The 20,022-nt window shown below is 45.5% G+C and overlaps 1 protein-coding gene across 4 annotated transcripts in view; it reads left to right on the top strand.

Annotated features, from left to right (window-relative positions):
* Nucleotides 1–20,022, top strand: part of ALG8 (ALG8 alpha-1,3-glucosyltransferase) — a 496,629-nt gene that overhangs the window by 309,934 nt on the left and 166,673 nt on the right. For all 4 annotated transcript variants that reach the window (XM_069639932.1, XM_069639934.1, XM_069639935.1 and 1 more), the window contains one exon: nucleotides 16,677–16,797. In XM_069639932.1, the coding sequence (XP_069496033.1) occupies nucleotides 16,677–16,797 (121 nt within the window). The remainder of the gene's footprint in view (nucleotides 1–16,676; nucleotides 16,798–20,022) is intronic.

The following is a 20,022-nucleotide window of genomic DNA, read 5'->3' as shown; positions in this document are numbered from 1 at the left end:
CATTGACACTCGCCATGAGAAGACTCTGGGCCTCATCACGAGTTGGGCGGTAACACCAGCGCTATTACCGCCAGCGCCATTAGCCCTACCGCCAAACCCCCCCAGCGCTATTAGCGCCGGATCACAGGTTTGGCAGACCGGTTAGTGCCCATCGACATTGGGTTGGGCCCATTAGGGAATTCCTCCTTCCCCATTGGGCCCAATGGGGAAAATTTGCGCTATTACCTCCGGCGGATTTCCCGCCGGCGGTAATAACATCGAAAATCGGCAGATTTGCTGCGGATTTCCCCCAGCTCAGAGCTGGGGGGAAATCTGCCAAGGCCATGATCTGGTGGACCCTTAAATGCGGCGGTAATAGCGCTACCACCGCATTTAAGGGTTACCGCCAGACTTGTGATGAGGCCCTGTGTATGCCACTCACCAAATGGCTGAAAGAGAAGGGAGTCCGATACCGGTGGGGCTATCCTTTCTCACTCACGTTTGAGTGGGAGGGGACAACAATGTGATTGCGAATGAAGAAAGACATCCAGACCTGCACAGCCGACCTGCTGGGACATCAAGAAAATGAGGAGATCGAGGGCGGACGACAAAATGACAGACAGTGGCGCATACAGGGGCCGAGACACAGACGAGTGCAGGGATCCAGGAAAGTCAGAAGGATGAATGACTCCCCTCGCGCAGAGCATTAATGGTAACGACATCGCTTGATTGACACAGGGACAATATTATTTTGCATTGATACAATGACTCAAGGAGGGGGGGAACGGGGGCTCAATGGTTTAACGATTCAATTGTGCAGGGACCCGGGCGGGTCTGGTTCTTAATGGTGGTCAGATCCTAGCTGGGAGATGTCATCCAAACTGGTGCGGACGCCATTAGGGGTTCAGGGAGAGGGGAGAGGTGTGGGGTGGGGGGAGAGCCGACATGCAGTGTTGAGCGAATATGTGACTAGGGGTCTCTTTGACTACGTAAATGAAGCAGATTTGGTGAAGTCCATTAGGGACTTGGATCGGGTTTCTGATAGGTCATCGCAGTAACTACTAATGGATCAGAGGGTGCTCTCAATAGAATCTGAACACTGAACGTAAAGGGGCTCAATTCTCCAACCAATCGGTCGATGGTGCACAGAGAATTCCGGCAATCTGGAATTGATATACTCTTCCTGCAGGAGACCAAGTACGCTCAAGGAGAGGAACACAAGATGATGCAACCCAGAGAGGGATCTGAATTCTAGGGATCGAGCCCATTGAAGAAAGCGGGGGTGGGCATACTGTTTAAAAGGGGGATGGAGCTCAGGGTGTCGAAGGTATGGTCGGATGTTGAAGGAAGGGCTCTGATGTTGGTGGGGACTATGAGGGGCTTGAAGGTCACATTAGCCACATTATACGCACCCAATGTGAGACAAGCTCACTTTCTACAGCGCACAATATCCAAAATAATGTTAGAGGCCGAAGGGCATTTAATAATGAGAGGGGATTTTAACCTCTGGGCGGTCGCCAGTAGAGACAGACAAACAGTGGTCCCCGACCTCTCTGAACCAGCGGATGCCAGGAGAACGGTGGTAACAGAGATGATGCAAACATATGGACTGAGGGACATATGGAGAGTACAACACCGGGACACCTTAGGCTTCACCTTTTTCTCTGCACCCCACAGTACATACACAAGAATTGATTACATATACATTTCCAAAGATTTAGAAACTGTCCCGGCCTGCACTGAAATTGAACCAATTGCTTGGTCGGATCATGACATGGTCTCGGCAGGGGTGGATCTGGGAGCCTTACCGAAGAGGGGGAACAAGTGGCACTGCAATGAGTCTCTGTGGAAAGACCCGGTCTTCCGAGCTGAAATGATAACTGAAATAGAGGAATATCTCAAAGTTAACAGCACGGGGGAGATCTTGACGAAGGTCGTATCGGAAGCGGGGAGAGCAACCTGGCGATGAGTCCTGATTAGGGAGGGGGCAAATAAGCGGGAGAGGACTTTGGTTGAGAACAAATTGAGGTGAGAAATCACTTGTTTAGACTGGGAAGCTCGGACGGCTGCTGAGGGAAGGGCAGAGAAGATTATCTTAGCCAGGCAGAAACGCAATGAGCTCCGCCTTCTCGAAGAGACACAAGTTGTGAGAAAACTTCAAATACTTAAACACAAGTTTTATGAGAAAGGAGACAAGGCCGCTGCGTTACTAGCGGACAGATTGCGTGGGCAAAGGGAAGAAAGATTAGTCACAACCATTGATGAAGGGGAGAGAGTCACCCAGGCCCCACAGGGAGGAGGGATCCCAGAGGCATTTGCCCAGTTTTACCATCGCTTCTATAAATCCGAAACGGGGCAGGACATGACAGTTATAGATGACTATCTGGCTGTAATGCAAATGCCTGCACTGACTAATACCGAGCGGGACACAATGGACGCCCCAATTACAGCAGAAGAGATTGAAAGTGCAGTCCGGCAGTTATCACTAGGGATGGCACCTGGGAACGACGACTATACCGCAGGCTTTTACAAAACCTTTTTATCCCATCTCCTCCCCTTTTTGGTTAAGTTGTTTAATGATATATTGGAGACAGGAGTAGCACCAGACGCCTTCTCGGAAGCATTGATCTCAGTCATCCTTAAGGAAGGAATTGACCCCAAATGTTGTGGCTCATACCGCCCAATATCACTGCTTAATGTGGTTGCAAAGATCTACACGAGAATCCTAGCTGCTCGTTTGGAGACATATATGCCTCGCCTAATACACACAGACCAGGTGGGATTCATGTTAGGAAGACAGGGATCTGACACTATGTGAAAAACCCTTTACCTGATACATGAATCCAAAACAATGGTAGGAGACCCAGCACTTCTGTCTATTGACGCGGAAAAGGCGTTTGACAGGGTCGAATGGGGATTTCTAGAGGCGGTACTGGCTAAGGTAGAGCTGGGAGAGAGATTCAGAAGAGGGTTAAGAGCGGTGTACACATCCCCTAAAGCCTCAGTATCTGTGAACTCCGACTACCCGGGGTGGTTTACACTGGGTAGAGGGACTAGGCAGGGATACCCTCTGTCTGCCATATTGTTTGCTCTCTCGCTCGAACCCCTAGCAATACAAATCAGGACCGATCCACAGGTTGAAGGGATATCGGTGGGGGGGAAAGAATACAAAATTGCCCTATACGCCGATGATATGCTTTTGCACGTCAGTAATCCACTCACATCAATCCCCAGAGCAATACAGTTGATTGAACACTATGGACAACTCTCAGGCTTAAAAATTAACAAAAATGAATCTGTTTTGTTCCCCTTACAGGAACTCGCACAGGAGGACAGGGAGAGGTATGTAGCCCTGGGACTTATAGTAGGGGATACCACTTTAAGATATTTGGCGATAAATGTGACACGACAATTAGACGTCCTATACAAGGCCAACTTCCCCTGCCTACTTGAGAAGTTCTGGACCGACCTGTCAAAGTGGCAGAAACGTACAATCTCATGGATAGGGAGAATAAATGCAATCAAGATGGTGTCTCTCCCACGGTTTTTATACCCCTTTCCAGATGCTCCCGATAAAGATGCCCTAAACATTCTTCAGTGAAGTAAAGAAAGCTAAATTAAGAGTCCTGTGGCAGGGGAAAAAAACGAGAATCTCATATGAGATGTTGATACTGTCTAAGGAGAAAGGAGAGGTGGGCCTACCTGATCTTGAAGTTATTATGTAGCCGCTCAACTGAGGGTTTTAATTCCACACTTGAGGAACGACACACATTACACTGAGTAAACCTAGACAATCATAGTTTCACTCCGGTCACCCTTGCGGAATGGCTCTGGGTCCCGAACGAACGCAGAGGATACAGCGGCAACCGATTTTGGGTACAACCTGGGTGATTTGGAGGGAGGGCAAGGACATGCGAGGTACCACGACATGGCCGTCCCCATTGGGCCATTTATGGGCTTTGGGTGTCAGAGAGCAAATCCCAGATCATGGGTGGTTTCAGAGTTGGTTTGAGGCAGGTCTCGAAAGGTTTGGACAACTCTGAAAGGGTGGCAAGTTTATTGCAATCACTGATCTCGAGGAGGGATTGGGTATAGGGAAACTATCAGTATTTCACTTCCTCCAGTTAAAAGGTGTACTTACGAGAGAAGCATGGAAGGAGAAAATACAGAGAGAGCTTACCCCCTTGAAGAAACTACTCGACACCCTACTGGCAACACAGGTTTGATCTCAATTATATATAGAACTCTAATAGACAACTGAGGTGGTTCCACCACTAGACTCAGACAAAGATGGGAAACAGATATGTATACGGAGATAGACCAGATATGAATACGGAGATAGACCCTGTCCTATGGTCCAAGCTATGTAGGAACTCCTTTAAAGTTTCTATTGGGTCCCAGTATAAATTGCACACTGTCAAGCTCCTCCATAGATGGCAATATGATCCCCATAGGCTGTCCAAAATGTTTGATAGCGAGCCCCCTATGCTGGCGTCAATGTGGTCAGGTGGCAACTTACTGGCACATGTGGTGGGAATGCCCGAAAGTGAGAATGTTCTGGTACGAAGTGCTTGGATGGATTAAAGATGTGGAAGGAATTCGATACGAGGCAACGCCTCTTCTGGTTCTGTTTGGGCTGGAGAAGGAGGAAGATAGGTATGTAAAAGTTGCAGGGCTTGTTGTTAGCAGCCCGAGCATGTATTGTTATAAGGTGGAAAGCGGAAGTTACACCGAGCAAGAAGGAATGGGAGAATGTGATCATCAATATTTGTATCATGGAAAGAATTACTGCGGGACTTCATGGGAAAGCCACCCAATATGAAGTCCTATGGATGGACCTCATTGAGAAATATATTACCAATCCCTGACCCTGCCATTTATATGGTGGCTCTGCAAGGAGCCACCTATCGCCTGAGAATTGGGGATTGAAATTGATGGGATGTTGGAAAGCAAACTAACAATGTACCGGAATGGGAATTTGAATAGCACCTGTTGATCCTGATTGCTTGCTGCCAATTAACCTTCAGTATGACATGGAACACAAATCTGACTATGTACGACACTAATTGTGATTATAGACTTGTTAAGAGATCTTCTGAGACTACAACGCTGTTTGTCGGGGGAGGCGGGAGGGGAGAACATTATTTGTTGTGGGAAGAAGGGGTTTAGAGTTTGAAAGATGAAAGGGGTACCACCTTTCTGTATCCTGTTGAAACGTTATTTGCTCCATAACACCTGTTTGGTATTGTATGTCTTCTTTTGAAAATGTAATAAAATCAAATAAAAAAAAATAAGAAAATTATATGTGACGTTAATGGAATGAGTAAAAGCCTTATGCATGGCTTTTACTCTTTATTAATATTTCGAGAGGTACTAGTTTGTTATAGTGTGGTGGGGGGTGTACAAAAGATGAGAGATGGAGAGGCTGAGCGTAGAGTGATTTAGAGAGGAGAAGTCAGAGTCAGTGAAAGTGATAGTGTGTATGGGGCGTGATGCCACAAGTGTAGTTGAGGAGGCAGAGCAGAGATTATGAGAAGGCTTGTAGAGTTGGATGGAGGAGGATAAATAGAGTGGTGCCCTACAATGAATAGATATGGGAACCAGGAGAAGAAATTTAAATGAGGCCTGGTTTTCTATCGTCAGCCATCCAGCCTGGTGACGGTACAAGGAAGTAGGTGTGACGTGAAGGAGTTCAAAGAGAATCCTGATAGCAAAGTTAATGATCTTGATGATAGAACAGAAAGCATAGTTGGGGAGACCCAAAGAGGATGCTGGCAAAGTAGTCCAGTTTAGAGAAGACAAGAATGGTTAAGAGATACTTGGTCGTATTGAAAGCAAGGAGGTGCCTGATTTTCCTAATATTTAGGGTGTTGAGGTGAGCCGCTGTTGCAGTTTTGGACATGAAAGTAGAGAAAGGGTGAGAAGGGGTCATAGATGACATCGAGCTTTCTAGCTGAAGAAGAGTAGGTGAGAGTGGCAGATGGGTACTGGATTGGCAGGAGAAAAGATGAGAAAAGTATTTGGCAGGGAAGAAGAGCACCTCTCATTTGGTAGAGTATGACATCAAAGATTGCAAAGGAATCCAATATTAAATGGCAGAGAGACAGTTTGAAACTTTGATAAAGAGATAAGAGGGCAGTTCAGGAAAAGAGAAGATGATTTGGGTCTCAACTGAAAAGAATTGGTACAAGAACACAAAGGAGGAGATTAGTGCCCCAAGAGCAGAGGTGTACAGTGTAAAGAGCCTTGTGGAACACCAACAGTTAAAGGATTGAGTTGAGATGTGTTGTTGCTCCAGGAGACAGAATTGACGAGGTGCCAGGTAGGATTCAATCCAGGCAAGGGCTTGATTGTGAATCCCGAGAGGAAAGAGAGTATTAAGGAGATCAGAGTGATTGACAGTGTGAAAGACAGCGGACAGGTCAAGGAGAATTAGTATAGAGGATAGGTTGAAGTGCTTAGCAGAGACAGTGAAGTTGGAGATGTTCTTGAGAGCAGTTTCCATCGAGTAACAGGAGCAGAAACCTGCTTGTAGGGGGGTCTCAAAGGTTGTGGATGTCTAAGACATTTGTAAAATGGTTGAACACAACTCTTTTGAGCACTTTAGAGTAGTGCGGAAGGAGAGAGACAGGGCAAAAGTTAGCCGGTAGGTTTTGGTCAGCCCTATGATTTTTTAGGAGAGGGATAACTGTGGCTGTTTTGGAAAAGCATGCCGAGGCGAAGGACAGGTTGAAGAGTTCAGCAAAGTGATTGGGCACCAAAGGGGAAATAGGCTTAATTAACTGAGGAGCAATAGGGTCTGATGGGGCACAAGAGGGTTTAGCCTTCATCAGTGTAGAGAGGACTTCTTCAGTATTAGTGTGGCTAAAGTGGGAGATAGAGGCAGATGATGATGGTAGAGTAGGCCGAGCGCAGAATGTAGGAGCAGGGAGTGTGAGGAACGTCAGGAGAGAGTCTCTAAGTTTGGAAATATTTGCAGCAAAATATGCAGCTAGGTCATTAACTGTGAGAGTTCAGTTGATTAGTCCTAGGTTTAGGAGGAGTGATGAGTGAGTTTAGGATGGCATCTAGCCGGTGAGGATGGTAAAAGAGTCAATGAGGGTGAGGTAGAAATCTTTTTACGCTCTATCAAAGGAGGACTTGAGAGATAGCGTTTCCGGTCCTCATGGGATTGGGTCTGCCTCCATTTGTGCAGCAGCCATCGAATGTCTGTACGGAGAGAGCCCATTAATGCGGTGACCCATGGTGGAGGACACTGAGACTTAGGGGTTAACATTAGTAATGGGAAGTGAGAGGGGAATGAGTCACAGTAGGGATTGGAAGCTGGAGAAGGCAGTGTTGGTGCAAGAGGTGTGACGGAGGAGAGCGAGAAATGTAGACCAGAGAGAAAGGGAGGAATGGCAGAAGGTTTACATTTCCTTTTAGTAATAGGTGAAGCAAGTGGCGAGGAAAGGTCAGAGGGTGGGAAGGAGATGGTGGTGGAAACAATTGAGTGATCAGATATGGATGGTGTGACAGTGGTATTAGTGGCTGAGAGAGAGGTGGGGATGCATAAGAGATCCAAAGAGTTACTCCCTGTGTGGGTAGGTAGGTTATGGATAGAGTGGAGAGCGTGGTCACTAAGAAAACACTGAAGTTTAGATTTCTGAGAAGTGGTTGGCAAGGGAAGGTTAAAGTCGCCGAAGAGAATGAGGTGATGTATAGTGGAAAGAGAATCTAGGAGTTGCCCAAATTAATCAAAGAATGGTCCAGTGGGACCAGGAGCACGATAGACGGAAATTAAGTGAATCAAATGAGGCAGAGCAATAGTAGAGATGGTGAATTTTAAAGAGGTAGGAGAGGGCGTGGCATTGGAGATGTGTGAGGTGGGAAGAGAATAGGTGTCTGACTTCTCTCCCTCTGCCAGTCAAATGAGGAGAGTCAATGAAAGATAGTTTGGAATGATGTAGTGCCACCAGAGTGGCACTGTCTAATGGAGAAATCCCAGTTTCAGTGATAGCAAGGTCGTCTAGGGAAGCAGAGCTGGCATAAATGTAGTCTGTGATAAAAGAAGTTTTGATGCATACAGACTGAGCATTCCCAAGCGCGGTGTTCAGTTGATGCGGTAAGGAAGAGTAGAGAAGTTGAGCCTTAGAGGAAGAGAGGCGAGGTCCATCTGTGTTAAGGGGTCGTATGGTTAGTTCTTTGGAAGTAGATGAAAGAGAGATGGAGTAGTTTAAGTTTTGAGGTGTGAGTTTTTTTTCTTTTTTAAACTTTATATATACTGCTTGACATTGCAACAAGGACGAGCAAATAAAGTATTGACAAATCAGCATTGGATGAATGCGCACATAGACATGAGGACTAGGCAAAGGTCCTGTTCGGACATGATCGACAGGTGAAGGAGTTCAAGCAGCGACATGGCAAACATTCAGAAGACAATATATCGCTTAAAGATGGGAATGCGTAGGGGAACGGGAGTCGACAGTATCCTTGTCATCATCGCTCGTAGAGGAGAGTAAATACGCCTAGATGTTTCGGGGTCTGCTTACATTGGTTGTAGGGCAACCCAGCGCTCCTCGGTATCAGAAGCCCAGGTGAGCGTTTGGAGCCATTGGCTGTGAGTGGGGGGTCAAGGGCACAAACAGTGAAATAGGATACAGCGGGTGTCATGATGCCTACCCATGGGCATCCGGATCGAGTCCATCAGCCCCGGGAGCAGGCATCCAGATACTTATTAAAACCCCAACAGCCCCGGCTGGGGGCTGTTTGGATTCAGTCCTGGCGCCTTAGGTGCCAGGCTCATAGACTTTACTTACCTTATGCAGACCATGCTGCAAATGAGTCCAAGCCAACATGAGGCCTGGATGGGACTATTTTATTACAGGGACTATTTTTCACTGGGGTGTAGTTCTGGGGAACCTCTTACCTGGGACTACTTTGCAGGCTATTTGAACCACGCCCGAACAGCAGCCCATGCTTCGTGTTATTCTGCATCCAGCAGCGTAACGCTCACTGTGTTTGCAAGACAGCATCCAGTCTTCTGCCATGCCCGCCTCGAATCCGGAGCTCCTAGACAAAAGGAAAAGAAAAGAGAAGAGGTTAGATCACGGACATTATTTGATTCCTTACCTGATTCTGGACCCAGCACAGCTCTGAGCCTGGAAAGGACATTATTTCAGCATGCGTCGCTTCGCCAGCAGCTACGCAACGTTATACTCACCAGTCCACCGCATCTTTCGACTCGGCGCTGCCTCCATCATTTTCTTCCTCGAAACCCAGCACCTGGGGGGAAAACAAAAGGAATAACAAGGTGAGCCGAGAAAACCGACAAAGACAATCTCTTGCCACCATAGGCTTACCTGCTTTATCCTTTAATTCGCTGCATCTTCCTATGCTGCACCTATAAAGGTAGAGAAAACAGCAAGTTAAACTCATGCAGCTTTTACCGGACAGTGTTTGGTAATACAGACTCTTACCTGGACGCCATCAGCTGCCTCCAGGCAATATTCTTTTGGACCCAGCTGCAACCTAACGAGGGAATGGAACAAGAGTGAACATCGGACATATTGAACTCTTTGAACTTTATAGACACTGGAGTCAATATTCCTCCGGAACTCCTCCAGTACCTTCAAACCAGTGAAGTAACTGGTATCTACGCGCCCCTGCATGTCATGCAGGATGGAGAACTCATCATTTAAAAACATAAGGTGAGGTTACCAAGAGGGGATATCAGAGGTGATTAGTGGGGAGAACGAGAACAGTTGGGGGGCCATCACTAAAGTCCACGGGTGGCTAAATCCCTTTCTCCACTTGCAGGAGAATACTTCTACGAGTCCAGCAGACAAGATTAGGCGGGCCAGTCCAGACTGTCATCTCTGCACTACGCATCACGTTGGTGGAGACCGCAGCTGTCCGGGTGCGATCGATGCCCCTGTGGGAACCAGGTGAGTGTAACAGCGGGTCGCCAGCAGCATGCACAAACCAGCCAGCCTTCTAGAGTTATGGCCCATCCAGGGAAGTTCATGAAACAGGCACGCAAGGGGAGAAGGGTCGATAGCACAATCAACAACCTGGAATACAGTCGTATACACTTCTGCCCAGAATGAGGAGAGTTTAGGGCAGGACCAAAGCATATGGAGAAAGTCTGGATTGTCTGCTCCGCACCTTGGACATTCAGACGGTGGTCTGCTGAAGTGCAGTGGAGCGGTGTGAGTTTTATGATATGGATAGGAAAGGAGGAGGTTGTAGCGTAATTGGAGAAAGCATAGGGAGAGATGAGTAGTAAGAGCAGCTGGAGCTTCAGGAGTGAAAGAATTGTAGTAGGGAACTGCAGTGTGGAGAGACGGCACTGTCATTACCAATCTAGGGGTACTCGCAGGTGCAGCAGGGAGGAATGCAAAAGCAAAAATAGATATAAGTCTAGAACTAGAGTTGGAAAGTGAAAAAGTGTGAAGACTGGAATATATACCCTAGTGATTGGGCCTAGAAAACAGGCCAGAAGTATTAGAACAGTCCCAGAGTGAACTAGAGAAGGTCACATACTTTAGGTTTCCCTCCCAGAATAGAGAAAACTTCGGCATTAGTGGTTAGCTTGTATTCGAAAATGTCAGCGATATGTGATTGGAGATATCTGCGCTAGGGTGGAGGGAGCCTGCAGCGAGGTTGAGAGAGATGTACTGGCCTCCTAGCTGTACTGGCCACCTGGCCCCCACCATTTCCCAAACCATTTTTGTCTAAAATATGAATAAAATTAATTAAATTTAAATACCTTAAATCTATTTTCCTTATTTGTGGATGTCTACGGCCATCCGTGACATGAGTTTGCATTCATCAACATCTTATATTTGGAGAGCTTTACCAGTGTATGCTTTCTTGAGTACGTTTAATGCAAAGTGTTAATGTTGTGGGGAACGTTGCAGTAGTAGATGGCATTAACTGGAGATGAAAATGAGTTTGAACTGTTACTTCAAACTGACCTGTCCCATAGATATAGGCCATTCTTTAAGCATAGGGCTAGCCTGAGAGACAGCAGTGTGCTGTACATAGCTAGGGCAGAGTCAACCAAAAGAAATATACAGGTATGAATTATTAGGCGTGGCATGGGGAGAATTCAATGATCGTGTACCTAGGCTCAGGGAAAATGCAGGTTTTCTTTTAGTTATTAAAGATGTTGGCTTAGGTGTAGAGGATTCTGCATCATTAATTTCTTTGAAATCCTATTCAGGGTTTGGCCCAGTGGACACTGAGCATATGCTGTTATTTTCTGAAGGCAAACAGCATAGGTACAACCCCCCTTTGCGGAGGAGGTGTGTTCCATATCCTGTCGCCAGAGTTGAAGGTGTTGTGGCTTAGTGTTGCAAGGGCTCCTCTGAATATTGTACATTTCTCTACTAAGTGGGTTTCTTGGTGATGAATTTCTTAAAGATGATGCGGTCAAACATCAAGAGGATTGAGGCAATTAGAGATAAACAACACAGGGAGATTGACCGAGGCAGTGATAGATAAGCAATGGAGGGGATAGGGGGGGTCTCGTCAGCGGTACATCAAATAGTGATGGCCAGGCATTTGCAGGTAGAAATGATCAGAGGTTGATAGGAAGGACTTATTTTGTAAGAACGAGATTAGCACCATTATTCTTTCAAAGTCTGTGCCAAAGTGCCTTTATTGACAGAGAGACTGATGCAGATTGTCACGTAAAGGAAGAATGAGATAGACAAGGGGGGAGAAAAAAATGCGAAGAGACATTATACAGGAGCTATTATGCAGAATATCCAGATCAAGCTGTGGTGAATACCATAGGATGAGCATTTAGGGAAAAGACTGTGGATGGTGTATATAGAACCCATAAGAATTATGGAGGACGAGAAGCAGAGCTTGTCCAGGTAGTGAAGGAACATAAGCTTAAGAGAAGGGTTGAGACTGATGGGTAGAATGTGTTGGAAGGCTTGCATAAGGGGGGGATGAGTAAGCACAGACTGAGAAGGTGAAGCAGGCGATACCCAGACTGGGAAAAGGATCTAATTTGCCAAGGGAGGCAAACCCGGTGGAAAGGACACAGCACAATGTGGAGTGGGCAATGGCATACATCGCCTAGGTTATTAAAACAACTGATTGTAAAGTTGAAACTGCTAGCAGGAGTTGAGAGAGCAATTTTCGAAATAAAAACATTTTCTAACGTGCTTTGGTGGGGACAGTTGAGGCGGCAGGCACAACATTACACTTTTTCTTCTAAATACGTAACCCGACTCTTACTTGCCTGTGGGAACCCCCACTTAGCTGAGGGTATAGATCATCCTGGGTGTGCCACTGTTGGAAAAGGACGTGTTCTTGAAAGGCAATGCTTAGGATTCCCCAAGCCCCTAGAAAGAAACATTAGGTTAGAGGAACTAAATATCACACAAGCAAAAGCAGAGACAGGAATGCAGGTGTATAGGTCTGTTGAGTTATTGATTTGCATATTGATACCTTGCACCAGCACACAAATATTTTCTTTTTGTATAAAAAGGGTGACTCCCAGTAGACATTAACTCTTTCCTAAGCAGCTGCGCTAAAGGATCCATTCCAAAAAAGTCCTTATAAGTGCAGTTCATATTTTCAAACTATATACAAAAGTCCTTAGTTGGGAGACATCCTGGCCATGGCTGTGTCGAGGTCCTTTTTGCTGTAGTAGTTTCTTTTCAGGTGCTCCTGGTCTATCTCACTGTCAGGCAGTGCAGCAGCAGCGTGTAGGGGGTCCCCCAGTATTCTTGTAATTCGTGCTGCATATGTCAAGAGCAGCCCACACATTAGCAGCAGTGTGTGTGGGGGGGGGCCCTTTATGAAGTTCTGGCCAGGCTGCATATGCAAGGGGCAGTCCAGAATTGCTTGCAGCAGCTGATGGGGGTGACATTATGTCCTCTGACTCAGTCTGCGTCTGCTAGCAGCGGTCCAAGAGTTAATGGAGCCTGCTTTGGCAGTGGGGCCCAGCAGTATTCATGCAGTGCTTCCTCAGTGGGGAGCACTGCGTAGTCAGGAGCATCCAGGGCGGGTGGCAGTGAGGCGGGCGCTGGGAGGAGGTGGTGGGTATTTCCTGTCCCCACAAGGTGTGCTAATCGAGTGAAGCGGGCAGCAGGAGGGATTCTTGATGCAACGGCCCTTCTGGGAACTGGGCACCACATTCAGAAAAGACAGGATCAACCAGCTAATTTTTTATGCAGCGCTGGGTAAAGCTCCATCTCGACCCTCCATTGTGATAATGGGCACAATAGAAACGGATAACTGAATGCAGAATAACAAGGTCCAGTGCAAAGATGTCCTCAGCAAGACCATTTTTTACACGATAACACAAGAGGGCGTTGGACAGAGAACCAATGAGTGAGATCTCCCAGGTTTGAGTGAACCCTAGTCTTTTTGTTGAAGGGAAAGATGCCATTTATTATGGATCTATACAAATGGTGCCTGAGAAATTACCTTTTAAACAGTAAAGGTACATAAATGTTCACCTTGCCAGTCACCCTCCTGATTCTACTTACCGAAAGTGTTATGTCCGAGTTCTGTATGTTCAAAACTGAGATGCTCCTCATCCTCGGAAAAGAGCTAGACCATTCTGGTATTCATACTGCCTTGACATCTCCCATGGTCATCACTATAGGCTTTTCTGCATAGCAGATCTGCTTTCACAGATGGAAGAGTAAGTGATGTATCACAATCGAGCAGTTCTACATTTGACAGCATGACACATTGTGTTTTAATAGACCTCTTACCTTTCTTCCCTATTGCATGTAAATTCTGTTTCTAATCAAGTATATTAATGTATTTTACTTCCCAACATCTAATTTTGCCAGTTTTTTCTCATTGTTTGCAGTAAAAAAACCTCCAGAAGGCATGGTATTCAACATTCCGTACGCATTCGCTTTCTGGACACAATACATTAAAGTTTTAGGGATTTCTGCAGTTTATTTGTCCTAAAGCTAGCTGAATAAAAGAGATTAAAATGAGGAACACAAAAGCTAAACTAGCAAAATGTTCTCCTGTGACTTGGATTAGAATTTAGAAGCTGACTTTAGTCTTCCATAGAAGTGTGGGTTTATGTTCCCTTCTCCCATGCTGAATCCTGCAATCTCAAAGTTATACCTTTTGCATGCTTTTGGCACAAGATAATATTTTTTGAGGGGTATCTCAGTGAGAAATAATAGATCCTCTGCTGTACCCGACCCTTTTGGTACTGTGAGGTTGTTCGTGGGGATTGCAGAGCTCCTCTTGAGAGTATTATGTCTCCACCTAGGCATGTCTGCCTGAAGACCGTTATCTTCTCATGGCTTATTTTTTGATAACTTTTGTTTGTACTTTCCTTATGTCGTAATGCTTCATAACCTGGGTATCACTGATCAGGCTCTGGCTTGGCTGACTTTTTTCCTCTCTGACAGACCTTCCCAGGTCCAACTTGGGTCCTTTCTCTCCTCTATCTCTCTCTCCACCTGTGGTGTTCCCCAGGGGTCTAATCTTTCTCCCGGATTGTTCAACCAATACCTGGCACCTCTCGCCCACCGCATTGCTGCTCTTTGCTCCAATTTCCAGTGCTATGCGGACGACACCCAGCTCGTCTTCAGGCTCTCCTCTGCTGCCTCTTCTCCCTCTCTCATCCCTGACTGTCTGACCGCAATCAAGGAGTGGTGGGCCGTCAATGATCTCTGCCTGAATACAAGCAAGACGGAGATCCTCCTCGTTGGCACGCCCACATCCCTCTTTCCCGCCACTGTCTTGCCGGCCTCCCTTGGCTCTCCTCCTACCTCTGTGGCTAAGAACCTCAGGGTTATCTTTGACTGCTCTCTCTCCTTCTCCCCTCATGTTTCTGACGTCGCTAAGAAGTTGAACTACCAACTTCACCTCCCTATAGGTATTCTTCCTTTCCTCTCCTTCCCCCAGAAGCTCACTGTACCTAGAGCTCTGGTTCTCTCTAGGCTTGACTACTGTAACAGCCTGCTTTTAAATCTGCCTGCCACTACTCTTTGTCCTCTGCAACTCATCCAGAACAGGACTGCAATATTTATCCTTGGCCTCAAGCTCAGGGATTATATCTCACCAGCACTGAAATCTCTCCATTGGTACCCAGTGGCTGCAAGCATCAAGTTCAAGACACTTTGCATTGTTCACAAGGCCTACTGGGGCCTGGGACCAAAATATCTCCAGCTTTCCCTTCTTAAGTATCTTCGCACTCGAACACTTTTCTCCTCCACCTCCAACTCCTTGCGGGTCAATCGCTTTTCTAAGCAGCGGTTGGAGGCAGTTCTCTCTCCTCGGCTGTCACCTACCTCTGGAACAGCTTCCCTGCCGCTCTGAAACTTGAACAGAACCAGCTCCGGTTCCAGAAGTAGCTCAGGACTTTCCTCTTTGCTTATGCCTTCTCTCTTCCGTTACCCTGCTGTTCTCCTGTCTGATGCCGCACTGGTTACCTGGCTACCATCTGAACCACGGGCCCAGGTTCCTGCCCTCCCAGTTGCACACCTGCACTGCCCCCTGGCAACCCCACACTTGGGGCTGTATCTGAAACCCTACATCCCCCATACTGGCACTTTCTATCACCTGTTTTCTGCACTTAATCCTTGCATTGCCCCTGCTGGCTGCACTTCTTGTTTACAATGTTTGATCCTATGTCTTGCACTTGCTCCTTCTCCCCTTCCCTTGGCACTTCTCCCCTCCATCTCCTGTGCACTTGCACGATCTCAATGTCACTAGGCCTAGTAAGATCGTTGTCTTGTTCCCATCCCTTGCCTCGTTGCGCCTTGTAACACTTGTGTATAGGCACGATATAAATAAAATATCATATATCATTATCAACACTCAAAATAAGGATTGGCTTCTAACTTTTCAGCGATTCCATCTGCCCGTGGAAGATCTTGATATTCAGAGAGGTCATTAGGGAAGCTTATGAAAATCTAGGTTCCTGGACCAGAATCTGTCGCACATCTGGTTGTACATAATCATGGGGTTTTTTTTACGAGTGAAGTGGTATATATAACAAAAGTTGTCAAAAAATCGTGGTCTTACAATTGGAGATTTACAGATCAAATCTGAAGGTGGAACTGTTGTTCATTGTGCCCTCTTTTAACTAAAACGGCTCTATGATATCTTTACATTATTCCCACAGAAACTAGGCAGTGTTTGGTGTAGAAGTGAATTTACGCTTAGTCAATACAAATGAATTGCATTTTGGCATACCAACATTCATGTTGGCTAACTGTTTGAAAAGCAGATGATGTATTATTTTTGCATTTAAAAAAGAAAAGAATACATAACCCTTTATTTCGAAATGCACTGGCTTCCTGTACATGCGCAAATGAACTTCAAGGGGCTTCATTTGACCTTTTTTATGTACACATAATAGGGCTTTCTCCTATCTTAAAATGAGGATACAGTTGTTTTGTCCCTCATAACTCTGCAATCGGGCAACCTAGACCTACTGAATGTTCCCCCCAGGTTAAAGTCTATCAGCGGATAAGAGAAAGGTGGGATCCTGTTTTTCACCTTTGGTTTTTGAATGCCCTTCTTTTAGCACTTTCTATTGCCAACCCAAAAGCTGCTGAAGCTCCATCTTTTCGAGCTGTATTTCATCTATTGTTATGCCTACACACTATTGTAGCGTGTTGTACAAATGCAGCCAATTATGTGTAAACTTGTATACTTGTAACTGTTTCAGTTTTGTAATGTTAAACTTCTGTTTTGTTCATTTTTCACAGGGCCAACTCCCTCAGGTACTTTCTCGACTGTTTCCGTTTAGAAGAGGCCTGTGCCATGCCTATTGGGCTCCTAATTTCTGGGCTTTGTACAATGTTATGGATAAGACGATGTCAGTTATTGGTATGGTTTATTCTAATATATCTCTCACAATTCTTTGCATGCATTTGTCCTTGGACTAATATCTTGCATTAACCAGAGCTTAACATTTCCAGATATTTCATAAGAGCATTAGCATGCTATAAACCATGAAAGTGCATGTTTATCTTTTAGGGACATCAAATCAAGGGATGCTAACAATTGTACAGTAAAAAGAGATGCCTTCATGTTCCTTTGCCTCCAAAACCGGTTCAGAAGAAAATATTGTTATGTGAATGAATAGGATTTCATGTAGTGTGCTGTACTCTAGTCCTGGGATCACAAAGAAAGTGGAACAGCAAGAAACATATGTAGGTTATTACAGTATGATGTTTGCCACATTGCACACACAGTATTAAAAAATATAAAATGAGAAAGTGGTATAGTAATGGATGCCAAATACATTCAACAACATGCAAATACAAACATCAGCACCTCAAGACCCAATATCCCTAATATACTGCTTGATACCAAACCTAGAGGGTGCATGCTATGATACTGTGATTTATTTACACGCTTAGGAATTGTTCCTGCAAGATTGATTCACATCTAGTAAGCTACTTTATCTCACAGTTTGAAAGTACCCCCTCTGATAGCACTATGACTCTGGTGCATGCGCTGCACAATTAGAATTTCTCTCACCCGCTCGATTTACAACTAGGAAATTCCGCCTCAGATAGTTCTGTAAGTTTCTTACCTATGTTTTAGATCATAACTCAACCCACACTCTCACCTCCAATATCACTACGCTTACTCTCTTCTCTACACCATCACACAATTAGAGGGCAGCTATACCCCTCGATCAGTTTTGGCCTAGCTGCTCACATACGAACATTAACATATAAACACCTCATCATTCTATAAAACGCAGCTATAACCCATGACAAACCAGCCTAGCTGCACACATAAGTGTCCTACAGGCCCAACGCAGCCAGAGCCCAGTCCTGGTGTCCACCCGCCAGACTGCACACATTCAACTGACATCAATACCACCACACCTATAAATGCTAGGATGCAGTTACCATCAGACAGTTACATCAGTGGAACGCATAACTGGTGCACCCAAGCACCCTGCAACACCTTATTCTCTCAACTGACCTGGACTATGGTCCCACGGGTGTTCAACCTACCACCGCTTTGAAGTCATACCAATGATGTATAGAGCCCTATATAAATGCCAAATAACATAACATACCAAAGAACAGAGTCCCAACTGAGCAGTAAACCCTAAAACAACAATCCGAACTAGTTGCAAGGAAGCACAATTTTTTAAAATTCCCTTTGAAACACAAGCAGTTTTGAAACCAACCATAGTGGACGGACATGGCATTGAATTTGAAATCTGTGGAGTGGAAGAAGTCTGCTTCTGTGTTTGAAACATTTTCACTAAAGGGATGCTCCTTTGTAACTTACTCCTTACTACTTGATTGTGAAATGCCACCTGACAAATTGAACCTCAGAGGTTATCTAGATACAGGGGTCAAATGCATATTGTCACAGAAGCTAAGAGACAGTTCAAGGATTTGTATTCTTCTTAAAACCTTTGAGGTATACAGATTGTTTAGGACTGAACATGAGAATATTTTTCAACTTAGTGATTGTGAAACATCGCACCGGGCTGGAAAGGGTGTGAAATATTCAAATGGGTGTCCCTCCCTCACTCCTCTAGTGCAGGTAGTTCCCTCCCTAGCCCAGACGTCCTTCAACCCTAGGATGGTCTCTAGAGATCTGTAACTCCTACGGTCTTAGATTCTATCTTTCCTTGTTGTGCTGGCCTAAAGGCGAACATCTTATATATGTAAATCTCCCTCTAGGAACAATGTGGGTCATACCTTCTCAATGTTTTCTAATGTAAGGGCTTGCACCTTCCGGATATTCAGGCCCCTCTTAGTCTTTTCCTTTTGCGCTCTGATGTGCCTCTCCCTATGTTTCTCTGTTGCTCTCCCTTATCTCCTTCTACTCTTTCCAACTCCACCCACATTTTCGCCTCACTTTCCCTGACACTTCCTTCTCTGTCCGTTGTGAAGGCATCATGAAGTATGACACGGACGACAGACTTAAAGTTCAAATAAAAGATATTTATTAACTTAAATTTCAGGATGATTGAAGGCCTAACTTGCCCTATTCTAAGGTGGGGTTTCCCTACCTGAATGAAACTAAGGAAAGTCTGAGTCAAAGAGTTCAACTTAAAAGTCTGTCTGTGTCAAAAACTTGCCCTTGCCCTCACAACTACAACTAACCAATGTGTAGGGATGTCACAGTCAAAGGAAATAGTGTTCGACTCAAAGTTCCAAGCTTCTCCCAGCTCACAGCTTACTTTCAGCTTCCCTTACCCAAGTACAGAAACGTTCCATGATAAAAGTCTCAGTTGACCTTTTCCCAGTTCAAGGCAATCTAGTTCCAAACCAATTCTTGGGGTACCCTTCCCCAAGTTTGAAGTAAGACAATACAAAAGCAAAAGGGGTGTTGAGATTATACTCTCAAGACAACAAATGTGCTTCTTGGAAGCCTGAGTGTTCCCTTCCCCAAGACTTCAATTCCACACCCTTTACTTTTTTTTTAAACTCTTTTTTTAATAGCATTTCGCAGCATTAACTCTAGCCATACAACATAACACAGAGCAAAAACAACCAAAACCAGCACAGTGGCCTAGTGGGTTTCTCCCCAAGCTCATGCATCTTGAACAATAAGACAGTACAACATCCCAATGACTCATGAAGGTGAACAGTTTTGATGAATATATTTTGCTGGTAACATCAGGTGCATCTCCTCCACTGCCCGACTTCATCTTGTTATGCCACACAGGGTTTATTGGAGTCCCCGGGGAGAATTCCGGGCATTCTTGGTTCGTGTCTGGGAAGAAGCTATCAGGTAATGTACATAGGGTCCCCAGATATCTCTGGGCTTAGCCTGGGGTTGTCTCAGCATGCCAAATTCTGTCTACATTTCGTTACAATACAGGATATCTGCATGCCACTGTTCCACCCTCGGGAATTGTGTACCTCCACACACCATCGCCAACCGCCTCTTGGCAAATACTAGGAGCAGCCCAACCAACCTCTTTACCTCTTTCAGGATTTGATTTGTGTGGTCCAGAAGTGCAGTCATTGGATTCAGGTCCACTTTTCCCCTACAATCGTACTTGAGTTTCAAAGACCCTTTCCCAGAAGAACAGGATTGCTGGGCAGCTCCACGGCAAATGTAAAAAAT

The sequence above is a fragment of the Ambystoma mexicanum genome, chromosome 7q, assembly GCF_040938575.1.
Source record: "Ambystoma mexicanum isolate Mex_15411 chromosome 7q, UKY_AmexF1_1, whole genome shotgun sequence".
Classification (NCBI taxonomy): Eukaryota; Metazoa; Chordata; class Amphibia; order Caudata; family Ambystomatidae; genus Ambystoma; species Ambystoma mexicanum.
Note: the sequence above shows the minus strand (reverse complement) of the source record. Positions and strands in the feature narration are given on the sequence as shown.